The 17,368-nt window shown below is 41.6% G+C and overlaps 1 protein-coding gene across 1 annotated transcript; it reads left to right on the top strand.

The window, feature by feature from the left end:
• Positions 1–2,078: 2,078 nt before the first annotated feature.
• Positions 2,079–10,726, top strand: LOC133950862 (noelin-like). The gene is made up of 7 exons (XM_062385016.1): positions 2,079–2,213; positions 2,299–2,373; positions 3,346–3,495; positions 4,383–4,538; positions 7,026–7,245; positions 8,787–8,893; positions 9,257–10,726. Exons 2-7 carry the CDS (start codon positions 2,305–2,307, stop codon positions 9,917–9,919), a joined length of 1,365 nt encoding a protein of 454 aa, XP_062241000.1. The 5' UTR covers positions 2,079–2,213; positions 2,299–2,304; the 3' UTR covers positions 9,920–10,726.
• The last annotated feature ends 6,642 nt before the right edge of the window (positions 10,727–17,368 follow it).

Raw genomic sequence — 17,368 nt, 5'->3', positions numbered from 1 at the left:
TTGCTGCGGGTGACTTCAACCACTCCAGCCTGAAGACTGTACTCCAAAATTCCAACAACATGTCTCCTGTGCAACGAGAGGAGTCAAGACTTTGGACCATGTTTACACCAGCATGGCTGGTCGGACCACCTCTGCTTGTTTCTACTCTCCAAATACACACCACTCATCAAACGTGTGAAGCCCACAGTGAGGACAGTTAAAGTGTGGCCAGAGGGAGCAGACACTGAACTCCAGCTCCGGTTCGAGCACACAGACTGGAGGGCGTTTGCCGTTCAGGCCACACTGGACTCCCACACTGACATCGACTCTTTATGCCTCTTCCGTTCTTGACTTCATCAACACCAACATCAACAGTGTCACCACCCTCAAACATAGCACTACATTCCCTAACCAGAAGCCATGGATAAACAAAGAGGTCCGTCTACTGCTGAAGGCACGAGACACCACTTTCAGATCAGGTGATGCTCAGGCCTACAGTTCATCCAGGGCTGACCTGAAGAGGGGCATCAAGAAGGCCCAGCACTGCCACACGCTAAGGATTGAGGAGCACTTCAAAAACAACTCCGACCCCAGACGTATGTGGCAAGGCATCCAGGCTTTAACTGAAGTCCTGTTCTCTACTCACTATTCACCTGTGACTGCACACCTGTACATGGTTCAAATACTTTTGTCAAGTTTGCAGATGATACTACGGTGATTGGCCTCATCAGCAACAACGATGAGTCGGCCTACAGAGAAGAGGTCCAGCATCTGGTGGCGTGGTGCAGCGACAACAACCTGGCTCTCAACACCAAGAAGACCAAAGAGCTCATCGTGGACCTCAGGAAGAAAGGCGGCACACACACCCCCATCCATATCAACGGGACGGAGGTGGAGCGTGTCACCAGCTTCAAGTTCCTGGGTGTCCACATCTCTGAGGACCTCTCTTGGACCCTCAACACCTAAACCCTGGTCAAAGCTCACCAGCGTCTCCTCTTCCTGAGGAGACTGAGGACGGCTCATCTGTCTCCTCAGATTCTGGTGAATTTCTACCGCTGCACCATCGAGAGCATCCTCACCAACTGCATCTCAGTGTGGTAGGGCAGCTGCTCTGCTGCGGACCGGAAGTCACTGCAGAGTGAAAACTGCCCAACGCATCATCGTTTCCTCACTCCCCACCATCGCAGCTGTCCAGAGGAAGAGATGTCTGAGGAGAGCGTGCAGCATCGTGAAGGACAGCTCTCACCCCAGCCACAGACTGTTTGCCCTCCTCCCCTCTGGGAGGCGCTACAGGGTCCTCCGTTCCCGGACTAGCAGGTTCAGGAACAGCTTCATCCCTGCAGCTGTCACCCTGCTGAACTCTGCACCGCAGTGATAGCAGCAGCCCCCCCCGGCCCCACACCCTCCTCCTACCACTGAACATTTGAATACTTGCACTACAGTGTTACTTTTTTTACTACTGTATTATCCTGCCTATAGTATATTCATATTTATATATTTTTATATATTTATCTTGCTTAAAGTTCTTATATCATACAATACCTCTTAATACTATTTCCTTTATTACTGCTCATAGTTCTTATATCCTACAATACCTGTTAATACTGTACTATTCAATATATATTTGCTACTGTACATATCTTATTTATTTATGTTCCATTTTAGAATACGCACAATACTATGCACTGTAACTCCTTTTTTTGCACTTCTGGTTAGACGCTAAACTGCATTTTGTTGTATAAGTACTTCTACTGTGCAATGACAATAAAGTTGAATCTAATCTAATCTAATCAGCATCAGAATCATCTTAATCATCAGCATCAGAATCATTACTATCATTATCAGCATCATCACCATCCTCATCACCATCATTATCACTATCTTCATCATTATCTTCATCTTCATCAACAACAAATAAAAAATAAACCATGTTTTATCTCAGAACAGAAAAAGATTTGATAAAGAGCCGACATTTTACTGCCGGAGGCCAAATGGCTTCTTACACACACACGCCCCCCCCACCCCCTCCGTCTCTCTCTCTCCACAGACAGCTCCTCCTCTTCCTGCTGCTCAGATCTGTTCATCAGCCAAGCAGTGACGTCATCACACGCACACACACACAAACAGGGAGCTGGAGGATCTTGTTTCCACTTGGGTGATTTTTGTCGTCGTATCAGAAGAACGAGGGGAAGAAGGAGAAGAGAGAGATACGTAAACCATTACCAGATAACCAGGTTAGTAACCATGTTAGTTAGCAGGTTAGTAACCAGGTTAGTAAACTGGTAAATCAGCAGATTAATTAACAATTTGTTGTTTTAGGAAACGATGGATTCTGAAGAAAATCTGCTCAGTGTTTTACTGTTGCTGCTGCTCATCACATCACACATCACCATGGTAACGTTCTTTTCTATTCTATTATGTTTCTACTGTTCTAATCATTCTATTGTATTGTTACCATTCTGTTATTATTTTAATCAATCCTTTTTTATTTCTACAATTCTATTTTATTTATTTTATTGTAATCTATTCATTGTATTCTATTGTGTATGCTCTATTTTTTATATTTATTTTATTCTATTCTCTTTACTTTATGCAATTCCAATCATAATAATCATAACAATAATAAACACATGTTGATTCCCGAATAAATATTAGTTTTTCTCACATTTAGTCACAAACAGTTAGTCTAGAAGATAAACATTTAACATGTTACCGGCATTTATTCAAACAGCAGCAGGAAGTTACTGCTAAGCATGAATAACTTGATACATTACTGATTATCTTAGCTAACAGCTAACAGTATATCATGAAGAATACTCAGAGGCATAATGCAGAGGAAGGATCTGTATATTCCAGAACGGGCTACAGCTCTGAGACGCTTTGATAAACAATATTGCTGAAAGTACTAATGTTTGTGTGTGTACCCTTGTTTGTGTTTGTTTTGACCACAGCCAAGTTTGATCAACACAAGCTAGGTCAAGTTGACTGGCTAAGCTAACATTTATATATCTGGGAAAAGAGCAATTAGCATTTAGACGTCCAGCTACACACAATGTTACAATCTTCTTCAACATTAGCAGCTCACAGGTAACACCTACCGCTTGATAACCATGTGTCTGTTAATCAGAATAGTGCTGTGATGTTCGCAAACAAAGTCTAACTAACCTAGATGGAGCCAAGTCGTTCTTGTCTGAGAAACGTTTCTTTTTATTTTTTATGTGTGCCAACATTTAACCCACTGCCCGAATTAATAACATCCATGGCAGCGTCAGTTCAGACCAATGGAAACATTGCCCTATTTGAGAATGACAAACAGGGAGAAGGGATCCGACAAATGAAAGTAGTCTCAGGTGTGTCTTCTGACAGGTGGGGCCCTCAGCCCCCGAGGACGGCTGGCAGGTGTACAGCTCGGCACAGGACTCGGACGGCCGATGTGTTTGTACGGTGGTCGCTCCGCAGCCGACCGTTTGTTCCAGAGATGCTCGTAGCAAACAGCTTCAACATCTGCTCGAAAAGGTTCTGTTACTTATACTGCTTATACTAATGATACCACTAATACTTCTGATATTACAGATAGAACTAATATTACTTAAACTTCTGATACCTCTTATAGTACTTGTAGTATGTGTAGAGTGTTTCCAGGACTAGATAATACTCATAGTAGGACTGATAAGTGCATAAAAGTACATGTATATATTGTTGATAGTAGTTTGCAGTTAGTCGACAATCGTTAGTTGTGAGTAGATAGTAGTAGTTACTAGAAAGTAGTTAGTAGTTCTGAGAAGGTAGCTAGTTGTTAATGTTTGAAGTTAGTTGTTACTGGACAGTATTTAGTAATTGGTAGTTAGTCAATAGTAGATATTGGTTATTTAATTGCCGCTAGCGGGTAGTTGATAGTAGTTAGTAGTTGTTAGTTAGATGACAGTACTTAGTAGTGTAAAGATGATAAGGTACTATTACATAGTTGGTGGCTAGTAGACGTAGGCTTAGGTTTAGACAGTAGATAGTATTATTAGACACTAGTTAGTTGCTAGTAGTAAGTCGATGGCAGTTGGTAGTTAGTTTACATTAGTTAGTTGAGGATAGCTTGATGACAATACTCAGTAGTTACCAGTTAATAGTACTAGGGTTAGTAGCTAGTACACAATAGTTAGTAGTTAGTGGAGAGTAATTCGTATATACTAGTTAGTAGTTAATAGTTAATAGTAAGTTTATTGTTAATAGTACTTGTTTAGTAGTTGGTAGTTTGTATTGAGTAGTAGTTTGTACGTAGTCATCAATAGAAAGTAGTTAGTAGAAGAAAATAAACAAAGTCAGTATTTAGCAGTGGGCAGATAGTAGGCAATAGTTACTAGTCAGTGGCACAGTGGGTGGATTTGATGACCTGATCTTATTTGTTTCAGGTTAACAACATGAGTCAGTCCATCGAGCTGCTGCAGCAGCGAACTCACAGAGACGCTCAGTTTGTGGAGAAAATGGAAATTGAGCTGAAAGGTCTGGAAAACAAATTCAAGGAAGTGGAGGACGGACACGAGATCAACACCGCCCGACAGTTCAAGGTACCGGCCGCCTAATGACATCATCAGCACAGCCCGTCTCCATACAAACTATCAAATGTTAAATTACATGTAATGATCATACATGATCAATAACTTTGTCGATAAAGTTATTTGCATAATCTCAGTCATTAATCCACGCGGCCACAACCCGTCTCTCTCTCTGTATGAGTGCATGCTGGGAGTGAGATGGTGGTGGAAAGTGTTGTTTATGTGTTTTCACCTCATTAATCACAGTAGATGAGTTTGTCTTTTCTTTGGTGGGTCAGGTCTCCAGCAGAGAGTCTCGGTATCTGCATCAAACTCTTCCCCCGACCCTCTCAAAAGAAAAACAATCTTTGCATCCTGCAACGCAGCTCAGTTACCTTTGAGCTGCAGGACAGCCGTCCTTACTCTCCTCCCAAAGAAATGGAGGACCTTCGGGAAATAAAGAAATGGTGGTCTGTAGCTCTACTATGTACTGACTTTAGCAAAGGACCCGATGTGCTGTAGTTCATAGTCATAGCGACCGCAGACAAACAGGAGTGTGAAGACCCTCCCTCATCATCTGGAAACACTATAGTTACACAGTCACTATAATGACGAGAGATAAAGACGATTGGATCGTACAAAAGCCGATTGGTACAGTTGCTATCGGACGTTTAGCTGGTAGCACACAGAACATGCCGATTTGTTTGAAACGGAGTCACAAGAGTGATGTCCAGTGACTTTGAAATAACAGGAACAACACTTAAATTAGTGGGACAAGGAAAAGACGGATTCCCTGCAAACCCATCTCTGTGACATTAAAGCTGCCACTTGCAAATAATTCAGACTATGTCCAAGCAATAACGATTGTCAGGTGTTTTCATGGTAATTGTTGGGAAACAAAAGGATATATATATCCTCAATAACACTGGCTCACTGTCCTCCAAGGTAGACTAGCAGAAAAGCGACTCAACGACAGTGTTAATTTTGGCAGCTATTTTTGATTTAGTCTTAGTCTTTTGACGAAAATGCAAATTAGTTTTAGTCACATTTAGTCATTTTTATCCTTCTTAGTTTTAGTCTAGTTTTAGTCGACGAAAACTTAGAACATTTTAGTCTAGTTTTAGTCACATTTAATAGCCACATTAAACTCCTTTTCTATAAAAACATATAGCTGCAGCCTAATAGCTTAAAAATATTATATATTTAGTTTTAAATGTGAAAACAAAAAGGGAGAGCAGGTCAGGCGAACACAGCAACTGCAGCTCGGTACAAGCCAACTGCAGCTTCTGCTCTGATCAAGAAGCTGAGGTGCTGATCTCTGATCAGCTGAGACCAGAGAAACTCTGTGTTTTCACTGTTTCCATAGTTAAGAAGCAGTCGGTCACAGAGAGGCTGCCTCACGTTAACGAGCTCTGATCTCACTGTGTCTCTGAGCGAGGGCGGGGGGCAGAGCTACGGACCGGAGCGCTATCTGGGAGGACACACACAGGCACACACACACACTCTCACTCGCCCGCTCCGGATACCTCATGACGGCCTGATATGATGATGTTTTACAAATTATTATAACGTCTCGTCAACGAAAGTTAAAATAGAGTTAGTCGTAGTTTTTATTTTCAAAGATCAGTTTTCGTTGCGTCTTCGTCTCGTCTTCGTCATGGAAAAAGGGTCGTTATCGAATATATTTCGTTATAGTTTTCGTCAACGAAATTAACACTGCTCAACGACTAGCGAAGAGCTGAGTAGAAAACTTGTTTGTTTTCTACTCATGTTGTGGTATCGACTTGTGTGGACCGCCCGACTGGTTTGCTGGCATAGATTCAGATGGTAGTGGTGGACTTTTTCTGGAATGGGCTGCACCTGTTTTCACAGGATGTTTGTGCCTGCCAAAAGACAAAGTTGGACAGGGGCTTGTTCACATTATCAGCTGAGCTGCAGCTTTGTGGCTCAACTTCAATCAGAGGCTCAAAACTGGACCTGTGGACCTCGTTTAGAGGACAACAGCACAGGCCTTCTTGAGCCAGGTGGGAGGTTGGGTGTGACAAATCCCCTTTTCCCAATGCACCTAAAAGGATACAAGCTGTGTGATCTCCCCAGATTGTTGACTCTGTAAAGATTGTTCCTCAAGCAGAGGCCAATGAATTGTAGCTCCCTGTTTTGGCTGCTACAGGGATCCATCGTTTAAGGGACTTGTCTCAGAGCAGAGCTCACACTGGGACCTTTTGTGCTAAGCCTGCTCTGCACGGTGGGATGATAAAGGCCGGGTTGAAAGTAACATCATCAGTTTTCACTAATGATGTTAAAGAATTCAGGAGTGTGTGGTGTGTTGTTAAGCTGAGTTTTTGAGATTATGAGTTAAACTAAGATTTTTGTTTGATTGTATTTTTTTATTTCTTGTGACCAATTTTGTAAATAAATTTCGAAAACAGCAAATAAAGGAGCTTTGAAAAAAAGGAGTTGGGGCTACCCTGTGGATAAGGGCTATCCTTAACCCAACCCCTCTATGTCTCCCCTTCTCAGTCCATCATGTCAAAGATGGAGGAGCTCCGTCCTCTGATTCAGGTGCTGGAGTCGTATAAAGCTGACGTTCTGCTGGTTGCTCAGTTTAAGGATGAGGCAGCAAATGTGACGAAGCAGTTGGAGTCTCTTCAGGAGACACTGAGTGGACTTGACTATCAGGAGCTGCAGAGCAGAGTCATGGACCTGGAGGACCGGCTCAGAGCCTGCATGCAGAGACTGGGTAAGGCAACTGATCAATAAGTTATTTGTAGAACTGATCATCAATCAGGTCCTTCAGGTTTTATACTTGTCACTTGATTTTATTTTTTAAAAGAAATCAGATGACAAATTGTTGATTCAACAAAGTTTTAAAGCTCATTTGTAGTCTTTATTTATGTCTGAAAAGAGATAGGGACTTTTCAAACGATGTAACCATCACTTTCCACAAACTTCCATGTATCCCTCATGTTGGCACGGATGTTAAACAATACATCCACTAGAGAGCAGCAGAGAGTAGAGAGTGTGTGATCTACAACTATCACGTTGATTCTGGGCGAGGTTGTGATAATGTTCTTTTTTACTCAGGTGATGTTACATCATGTTAATGCTCTTGTTTCTTTCTTGTGTCTTGATATCATCTCTCTTGAACTATTGGCTACACTGCCCCCCCATGATATCCCAACGTACTACTCCGTGGTGTCAGGAAACTTTCAGACAACATGCATGAATACAGAAGAAATGAGAACAAAAGGCTAAGTCTGCTCTATATGTGTCAGGACTCTGTCTGAATGAGTTTATTGATTTAGATCAGTGTCTGATCAAAGAATGTTTCTGTGTTTGACTCTGAAAAAAACCCGATTAATGTAGTAAACATCTGTTGACCATTTACATTAAGTCAATTAATATTCAATATTTCTGAAATTAGACCTTCAAGACTATTTGTTATATATTTGTTTGTCTTCCTGAATCATAAAAATACTACAGTAATATTAGAAATAAATGAATTACCTGTCAGACAATGTGATAAAGGAACGACACAGATTTCATCCAAGTCCAGTTTACCTTTCTTTGCACTTGGAGACAGCTTTTACACCTTCATAATTAGATATAACATTTGTTATTTGTTAACTTGGAATTATATTATGAATCATATTTTCACAGGTCAACAAAGAACTTAGTGAAATTGAGGAATCTCTCCCGTTCGATTGAAATTATCTAACCATATTTGCAAAGCATCGGGCCTCAACCCCAGGGTCCCGAGTTCAGATCCTGGTTAAGCCTTTGCAAAGTCCATTACGGACAGCCATTAATGTAGAAAGATAAATTAGTGCTTTTGTTGACTGGACTCCTCTGCACTATTAAGATGTTCCCACCATAAATCCTAAAACCAAAATTCATACAGTTAACATTGTTCAGGGGGTTAGCGCAGCTACCATAGCAGCAGCCTCTCAAACTGAGTCGTAGGCTCAAGACCAAAAGGCATTGCTAAGACCATTGCAGACAGATCTTGATTTTATAGGATATTTTCTCACCTGCAGTCCCCTGGTGTTAAGATCTCCTGTGTCCCTCAACCTATCCCCTACCTTAACCAACCCTGTTACCCTATTAAATCCGCAATTACTTTTATTTGGGACATAGTGATCTAGCCATTAAAGAGCTCTGAGCAGGATTATTGATCTAGTGAACCTTTCCTCAGATCCACTAGAGAGCATCAGACTCGCAGTCCAAATCTCAGGGTTCAAAACCCATGATTGATCATCATCAGAATCTGTTTTATTTCAGCTTGTGGGAAACTAACAGGAGTCTCTGAGCCAATTACCATCAAGACATCAGGCTCCAGGTTTGGATCCTGGATGACTGACCCACTGGCTCCTCCTGGAGACAACAGAGTGAGTGACAACAACAGGAACAACATCACTACAACATTGATGACAACAACACAACGAAAACCTAACAACAACAATCACAACACAGCAATGACAACAACACAATACAGTAAAGGACATGTTTCATTTCTCAGGAGTAGAAATTAATAAAAGATAGACTGTATTTGTATTATGAATAAACATCTGTTTTTCAATATAACACAATATTAAAACCAACAGGGTAAATAAAAAAACACATTCAAATCATATCATTTATGCTTTCAGAAATTGAATTAACAATGAATTCTGTTGACAGATCAATAAATATTTGAATATTAAAGTAGGGTTTTCATTTTCCAATTATTTATTTGATTTCATCCCCTGCAGGTATGGTATATGGATGGTTACCATAACAACCGCTTTGTTAGGGAGTATCAGTCGATGTATGACTTCATGATGACTGATAACTTCACCTCTCACCGTCTGCCTCATCCCTGGTCTGGGACCGGTCAGGTGGTTTTCAACGGATCCATTTACTTCAACAAGTTCCAGAGTCATACCATAATCAAGTTTGACTTCAGGACGTCACTCATCAGCCGCTCTCGACAGCTCGACTTTGCCGGCTACAACAACATGTACCATTATTCTTGGGGGGGGCACTCGGATATTGACCTCATGGTAGATGAGGGCGGGCTGTGGGCCGTCTATGCCACCAATCAGAATGCTGGAAACATTGTCCTGAGTCAGTTAAACCCAAATACTCTGCAGATTATCCGCAGCTGGACGACTAACCACCCGAAACGCAGTGCTGGTGAGGCTTTCATGATATGTGGAACCCTGTATGTTACTAATGGTTATTCTGGGGGAACCAAAGTGTACTATGCATATTCAACTAACTCGTCAACGTACGAGTACATCGACATTCCCCTGACTAATAAGTACAGTCACCTTTCCATGCTTGACTACAACCCCCGAGACAGAGCACTGTATGCCTGGAACAATGGTCACCAAGTCCTTTATAACGTGACACTTTACCACATTATACAGTAAAAATAAGTATGTGCGATAATAAAAATCACTTTAGTTCACTGTAATACTACACCCTGTCACATCACTCAAAGAGATTAATGAGTAAATTAATCTTATCCTGAAGAGAGGTTCAGAGGTTGATGATTCTCTCTCCTCAAAAAACTGAATATGAATTAAGTATAATCCTCACAACTACTTTTATTTCATGAAGTAACGAGTCAGAAACAATGGTTTTCGTTTGTGTAATTATAGATTATTTTTCCTGTCACTGCAGACTGTGGTTCTTCAACTAAATGCTGTTAAAATGACATGTCATAAATCAATGTGTTGGATTATGTTTGGCTTAGTTTAGTTAGATGAATCAGTGTTAGAGGGGTTCCAGTTTACTTTTCTTTTTGTCGTCTTTGTGAGAATTTAGACTCAACTCATCACATCTGGCCTACAGCTTGTCGACTGTTAACTTAGATTATTGATGTCGTTTAAAAATGAATTTAGGGGTAAACTTTGGTCAGTTGATGTTTTTTAAGTATAAAGATGACATTTTACACACAAATGCACTAAATACTAACCCCAAACCTAGCCCACGAATACAATGACATAGAATAAATCTTTGTCTATAAGAGAATAAAGAGTTTTAAGTATTTGATGTGAAAGTGATTTTTAATGATATTTAGATGTTTGTAATTTTCTTTGATGCAACATTTTCTCACTTTTGGAAAACAAGCCAGAGTTACACTTAACCAATAACTATGAATTTGTTTTATTGTTGTGTGTTTTACAGCAATAAAAGTCTTCATTACTGTCTCTCTTTCCACTTATTCACTCAGTTTTTAATAAAGTTATACTCTGTGCAAATTGAAGCGGGGGTTGATATCGTTATTATATAATAACTTTGTTTCAATGTAGTTTACATGCGGTTTCAGACATTGCAGTAATTTGTTCTGTCTGATATGCAGTTTACAATAAATTATACGCTCTATCACACACAATACGTTAGGGATAGGGGGGTTAGGATTAGAAGATATATCACAATGACTCCCCTCACTTCGTCTAACGACTGGGCAGTTTTGACTAGGGAGCCTAAGGCAATGCACTGGCCAACGCTGGCATCATTACTCTCCAGTATTTTCACCTATCCCCTTTGCCTGTAATGGCTTTTGATACGAGTTGGTTTTTGATAGGATTTTGTTTGAATTATTGGTTTGTTTAATTTTGACTGAGTTGGTTGGACTTTTTTTTCAATAGACTCTATTTTGATTTCCTAGTTTTATGGTACATAGTGTAGTGGACCCCAGGATCATTGGATGCTTCGGCCATTACCACCAGACACCCTCTCCCAAGGAAGGCCCCGCCGGGGTTGATCAAACCCCAGGGTGTGTCCCACTAAGTTTATAGTAATCTTAGCCTAAGATAATTTAGAAAGGATTCTTAGTTTTGTTTTAAGGCTTGACAGGTTTCTAACTGATTAGGTTTTTAGAGTTGGGTTTTAAGCATAGAGTTGGATGTGTTTAGGGTTAGGTTTAGGCATAGGGTAAAATGGTTAGGAAAAGGGTTAGGGTTAGGTTTAGGTTTAGAAAAAATATCTTGATGACTCCCCCCGCTTTATCCGACGACTGGGCGGTTTGGGCTAGGGAGTCAAAGGCAATGCACTGGTCGACGCACGTCATCAATACTCCCCCTTCTCACATATCCCCTTTTGCCGAATTGGTGTTTTTTAAATTGAGTCGGTTTGTTTAATTTTAACGGCGTTAAATATTTTAACGACTCAGGGCTCCTTCACACCTGTTGTTGTCCCTGGCCGATCCGGTTGAAGGTGCTCATATCTAATGTGCCCCCGTTTCTGAAAAATGAGGGAACATCCCCCGACTGCCTTGGGGCATATATATATATATCCCTCTCTCTCTCTCTCTCTCTCTCTATATATCTCTCTCCCTCTTTCTCTCTCTCTCTCTCTCTGTGTGACTGGCCGCTCTGTGATCATCAGCTGACTAGAGTTCACATGACAGTGTTTTCGCTTCACTGTAGGGCCTTTATTTCTTCTGGAGTTATGTGTGTGAAGTTAGATGACATGGGCGAGGGTGTTCCGGCCCCCACATGGGTGCGTTGCAAAACTCTTTATCACACCATTGTGTCGTGAGGACGTTCATGCACAAAAAGAGGGTTAGGGTTAGGGTTAGGGTTAGGATTAGGGTTAGGGTTAGGGTTAGGTTTAGAAGATCTATCTCGATGACTCCCCCTGCTTCGTCCGTCGACTGGGCAGTTTGGTTTAGGGAGCCAAAGGCAATGCACTGGCCGACGCACGTCATCAATACTCTCCAGTCTCACATATCCCCTTTTGCCGAATTGTTTTTTTTAAAATTGAGTCGGTTAGTTTAATTTTAACGGAGTTGGTTGGGCTATTTTTATCTATAGGCCCTATTTTGATTTCCTAGTTTTATGGAACACATCATCAGTAGTGGACCTCAGGGTCATTGGATGTTTCGGCCATTACCACCAGACACCCTCTCCCAAGGAAGGCCCCGCCAGGGTTGATCAGACCCCAGGGTGTGTCCAACTAAGTTTATAGTAATCTAATTGTAAGGTAATTTTAAAAAGGATTCACGGTTTTATTTAGGATCAACTGGTTAAGTTTAGGCAATAGATTTAAATGGTTAGGTTTAGGGTTAAGGTTAAGGCTAAGGTTAAGGTTACGTTTTTAAGGTTAGGGTTAGGTTTAGGCCTCGGGCTTAAAGCCTTAGGTTTAGGCATCGGGTTTAATGGTTAGGGTTAGAATTCGGATTAAGGTTTAGGTCTCTGGCTCTGCGTTTCAGTCCTAGTGGAGACTCAGGAGTAAACATCCTTTAAGGTTTAAGCCTCTTCAGTGTCACGACTTTGAAAGGACAGTTTGGTAAAACTCAGCTTGGTGAAACTCACCGTGCTCTGGCCTTGAGTTCCAGTCCTGGTAGAGACTCAGGAGTTAACATCCTTTAAGGTTTAAGCCTCTACAGTAGTTCGACTTTGATAGGACAGCTTGGTTAAACTCAAAGGGCTCTGGCATTGAGTTTCAGTCCTATTGGAGACTCAGGAGTTAACATCCTTTAAGGTTAAAGTCTCTTCAGTTGTTCAACTTTAATAGGACAGCTGGGTAATACTCACGCACCGCTCTGGGGTCAGCTGGGGTCATCCTTCTGTCGGTTTTGGAAAAAGAGCTAAATGCTATGAAGCTAAGTGCTAAGTAGCTAAGCGCTAGCTTGCTAAGCGCTAGGTAGCTAAGCGCTAAACGCCAATAAAGTTTTTAAACTATAATCACTGCTCTGTGTCACAATACACCGCAAGACCCCAGAACATGCTTTTCTCTTATTAAAACAGCAGACTGATCTCGGATTTCCTCCATGATAGTCCTAGAGTGCTGTGTGCATGTGGGTCAGGTGTAGTCTGGGTGTGTCCCACTCTTGTCACGGTTTTTTCTGAGTTTTAAATTGTGTACTCTAACACGCTCTTGCTTAAGAGAACTCCCTCTTGGGATGGTAAATATCCTCTCATCTTAATTTTTGGTGGCTTATATCAAGAGATATTTACAAAAAAACGGACAGTTTCAGGAAGTGCTCCCATCATGCATTGCAGAAGGGGCGTGGCCATTTTCTAAAATGGTGTCTGAGATTTCCATGTAATCTGTTTAAAATTCAGTAATTATCGGTTTTACTTGTCTGAAAAAGTAATATAATTCTTAATTAATCATTCAACTAATATATAGATCTATGATTCATTAATTTAAAACGATTTATATATAACTAATTGATTTAATAATAATAAAATTGTAAAATCTTGAATCTAATCCATTTTTAATCTCTCTTTTCTGTGATTTAACAAGTGAGGGAGACAGAGCTAGAGGGAGAAGCCTGTTCGGGCAAGAGCTCCCTCCCGCCTGTTCGGGCTGACACTCTGTCTCCCCCTTTACTCTCTCACTTACTGAAGTGAGAGAAAGAGGGGAGAAGAGGGATTAAAATTTGCTTTCAAATATTTGAGTATATCGAGGTTCTTCTTAGTGTATTATTTTGCAGAGACTTATTTCTCTCTAATCTATTTTTAATCTCTCTTTTCTGTGATTTAACAAGTGAGGGAGACAGAGCTAGAGGGAGAAGCCTGTTCGGGCAAGAGCTCCCTCCCGCCTGTTCGGGCTGACACTCTGTCTCCCCCTTTACTCTCTCACTTACTGAAGTGAGAGAAAGAGGGGAGAAGAGGGATTAAAATTTGCTTTCAAATACTTGAGTATATCAAGTTATTTTTAGTGTATTATTTTCCAGAGACTTATTTCTCATCCTTTTTCAGGTTTGTTCTTTTCTTCAGGCAGAGCACCGATCTGAATAAATTTGGTAGGGATATGGGAATCGGTTTTCAAAGAGAGCTAGCTCATCCGATGGCACTGGCAGGGTTAGGTTTAGAAGATCTATCTCGATGACTCCCCCTGCTTCGTCCGTCGACTGGGCAGTTTGGTTTAGGGAGCCAAAGGCAATGCACTGGCCGACGCACGTCATCAATACTCTCCAGTCTCACATATCCCCTTTTGCCGAATTGTTTTTTTTAAAATTGAGTCGGTTAGTTTAATTTTAACGGAGTTGGTTGGGCTATTTTTATCTATAGGCCCTATTTTGATTTCCTAGTTTTATGGAACACATCATCAGTAGTGGACCTCAGGGTCATTGGATGTTTCGGCCATTACCACCAGACACCCTCTCCCAAGGAAGGCCCCGCCAGGGTTGATCAGACCCCAGGGTGTGTCCAACTAAGTTTATAGTAATCTAATTGTAAGGTAATTTTAAAAAGGATTCACGGTTTTATTTAGGATCAACTGGTTAAGTTTAGGCAATAGATTTAAATGGTTAGGTTTAGGGTTAGGGTTAGGGTTAGGGTTAGGGTTAGGTTTGGGTTAGGATTGGGGTTCAGGGTTCAGGGTTTTGATTTTTTTTGCACTGGCCTACTGACCTGTTTTGTGAAATCTGGTTTGGAAGTTTAGGTTAGGGTGAATCCAGGAGGTTATTTCATAAGGTGGTCGTGGTCAGGTTGGTAGAGCACAACCTCCACCATCCCGGGGACCAGGGTTCGATCCCCAGGCAGAGTGTATCAGTAGGGACCATGGGGCAGAGAAAGAGGCGGGTCAGGATGCTCCCCGGGCTTGTCGTAACTGGATGGGATTGTCATTAAGGCCCGTAGGCACAATGGTGTTCATTTTATGAATCCATAGTTTTTCCGCCCGCTTTCTCTGCCCAACAGTCCATTGGTCGTTAGTCTCTAAACCTGATATTATTAAGTTATTGGTGGGGTGTTGTTGAAAATGGTTGACCAGGTGGGTGGTTAATTTGCCTTCCCCAATGTTGTAGAGATGTTGCCTGAGTCGGATGAGGATAGAATGTTTGGTTTCGCCGATATAGTGTTTATTGCAGGTGGTGCATGTAATAATGTATACTACGTTGCTGGTGTTTAATGTAAATGAGCCTAATGTAGGGAATGCCGTATTGCTATGGGGGTTTGAAATGAATTTTCTGTGTCTGTAGTGTGTGTGGTATTGTGTTTGTGTTGATGGTTTGTTGTCTGAGTATTTTGATTTTATTAATAGGCTATGAAGGTTCTTATTTTTCCTGTATGAAGATATGGTGGTTAGGGTTAGGGTTAGGGTTAGGGTTAGGGTTAGGGTTAGGGTTTAGGGTTAGGGTTAGGGTTAGGGTTAGGTTTGGGTTAGGTTTAGGGTTTAGGGTTCAGGGTTTTGATTTTTGTGGCACTGGCCTACTGACCTATTTCGTTCAAACCGGTTGGGAATTTGACAGTGTGGTGATAGTCAGGTTGGTAGAGTACAGCTCCACCATCCCGGGGACCAGGGTTCAATCCCCAGGCAGAGCACAGCAGTCAGGACCGTGGGGCAGAGAAAGGGGCAAGTCAGGACACTCCCCGGGCCTGTCGCAACTGGATGGTGTCATCATTCAGGCCCGTAGGCACAATGGTGTTCATTTTATGGATCCATAATTTTTCTGCCCTCTTTCTCTGCCCAACAGTCCATTGGTCGCTGCTCTCCAAACCTGAGATTATTAGTTTATTGGTGGGGTGTTGCTGGAAATGTTTGACCAGGTGGGTGGTTAATTTGCCTTCCCCAATGTTATACATATGTTGCTTGAGGCGTGTAAGTATTGTATGTTTAGTCTCTCCTATATAGTGTTTATGGCAGGTGGTGCATGTGATGATGTATATTACGTTACTAGTATTAAGGGAGAATGTGCCGAGTGTTGGAAATGCTGTTGTGCTGTGGGGGTTGAATATGAATTTTCTATTTTTGTAATGTGTATTATATTGTATTTGAATGGGGGGTCTATTGTCAGTATATTTAGATTTTATAAGAAGGCTATGGAGATTTTTATTTTTTCTATAGGCGGAAATTGTGTTATGGTTATGGAAAGCCGGATGTATTGTTTGGGTGTGGGAGAAGTTTTGTTTAATAAGGTTATGGAGTCTGGTTGTTTGATGAGAGAATGTAGATATGAATGGAATTAATACGGGTTTGATTTCAGGGTTATTGGGAGGATGATTGGTTGTGGTCTCGGAGAGAGGGTTAGGGTTATGGTTAGGGTTAGGGCCTAGGTTAGGGTTAGGGTTAGGATTAGGGTTTAGGTTCTGGGTTGAGTTAGGGTTAGGGTTAGTAGGGTTAATAGGGTTAGGGTTAGGATTGGGGCCTAGGTTAGGGTTAGGGTTTAGGTTCTGGGTTGGGTTAGGATTAGGATTGGGGCCTAGGTTAGGGTTAGTAGGGTTAGTAGGGTTAGGGTTAGGGCTTAAACTAGGGAGATAGGTGGATGTTATTGTTGGGGGCCCTGTGGTTGGGAGTCCCTCCGAGACCGGAGACTGGGGTGGAGCGTCTGGGTTGTTGGAGCGAGTGAGAGCGAGAGAGGCCAAAGTGCTATTTTTAATGTGGCGGAGGAACCGTTTAGAGTAGCCCCTGTGTCTGAGTGCGGAGAATAGAATTGCAATTGATTCGTGAAGGTCTGAGGGTGTCGAAGATAGTCTATAGAAACGGATGATTTGTGATTTTATTAAGCCTTTAAATGTATGTTTCGGATGGTAACTTTTTTTATGTAGTAGTGCGTGTGTATCAGTAGTTTTGAAAAAGACTTTAGTGAGAAGTTTGCGAGGAGCCGAATTAATGGAATTATCAAAAAAAACTGTAGTGTCCAGGAAATTAACATGAGAGGGGTCTATGGTGTATTTTACTTTTATAGATGGGTGGTGGTTATTGAGTGTGTTGATAAAATCAGAAAATAAAGTGATGTCGTGGTGCCAAATGCCAAATATGTCGTCTAAAAAACGGAGATAAAGAAGTGGTTGTCGGGTGCATTTGGCCAATGCCTCTCGCTCCCACTCGCTCATATAGATGTTCGCATATGACGGCGCGTATCTCTGACCCATGGCTGTTCCGTGAATTTGGAGGTATTGTTTGTTATTGAATGTAAA

The sequence above is a fragment of the Platichthys flesus genome, chromosome 3 (genome assembly GCF_949316205.1).
Source record: "Platichthys flesus chromosome 3, fPlaFle2.1, whole genome shotgun sequence".
In the NCBI taxonomy this organism is placed as follows: Eukaryota; Metazoa; Chordata; class Actinopteri; order Pleuronectiformes; family Pleuronectidae; genus Platichthys; species Platichthys flesus.
Note: the sequence above shows the minus strand (reverse complement) of the source record. Positions and strands in the feature narration are given on the sequence as shown.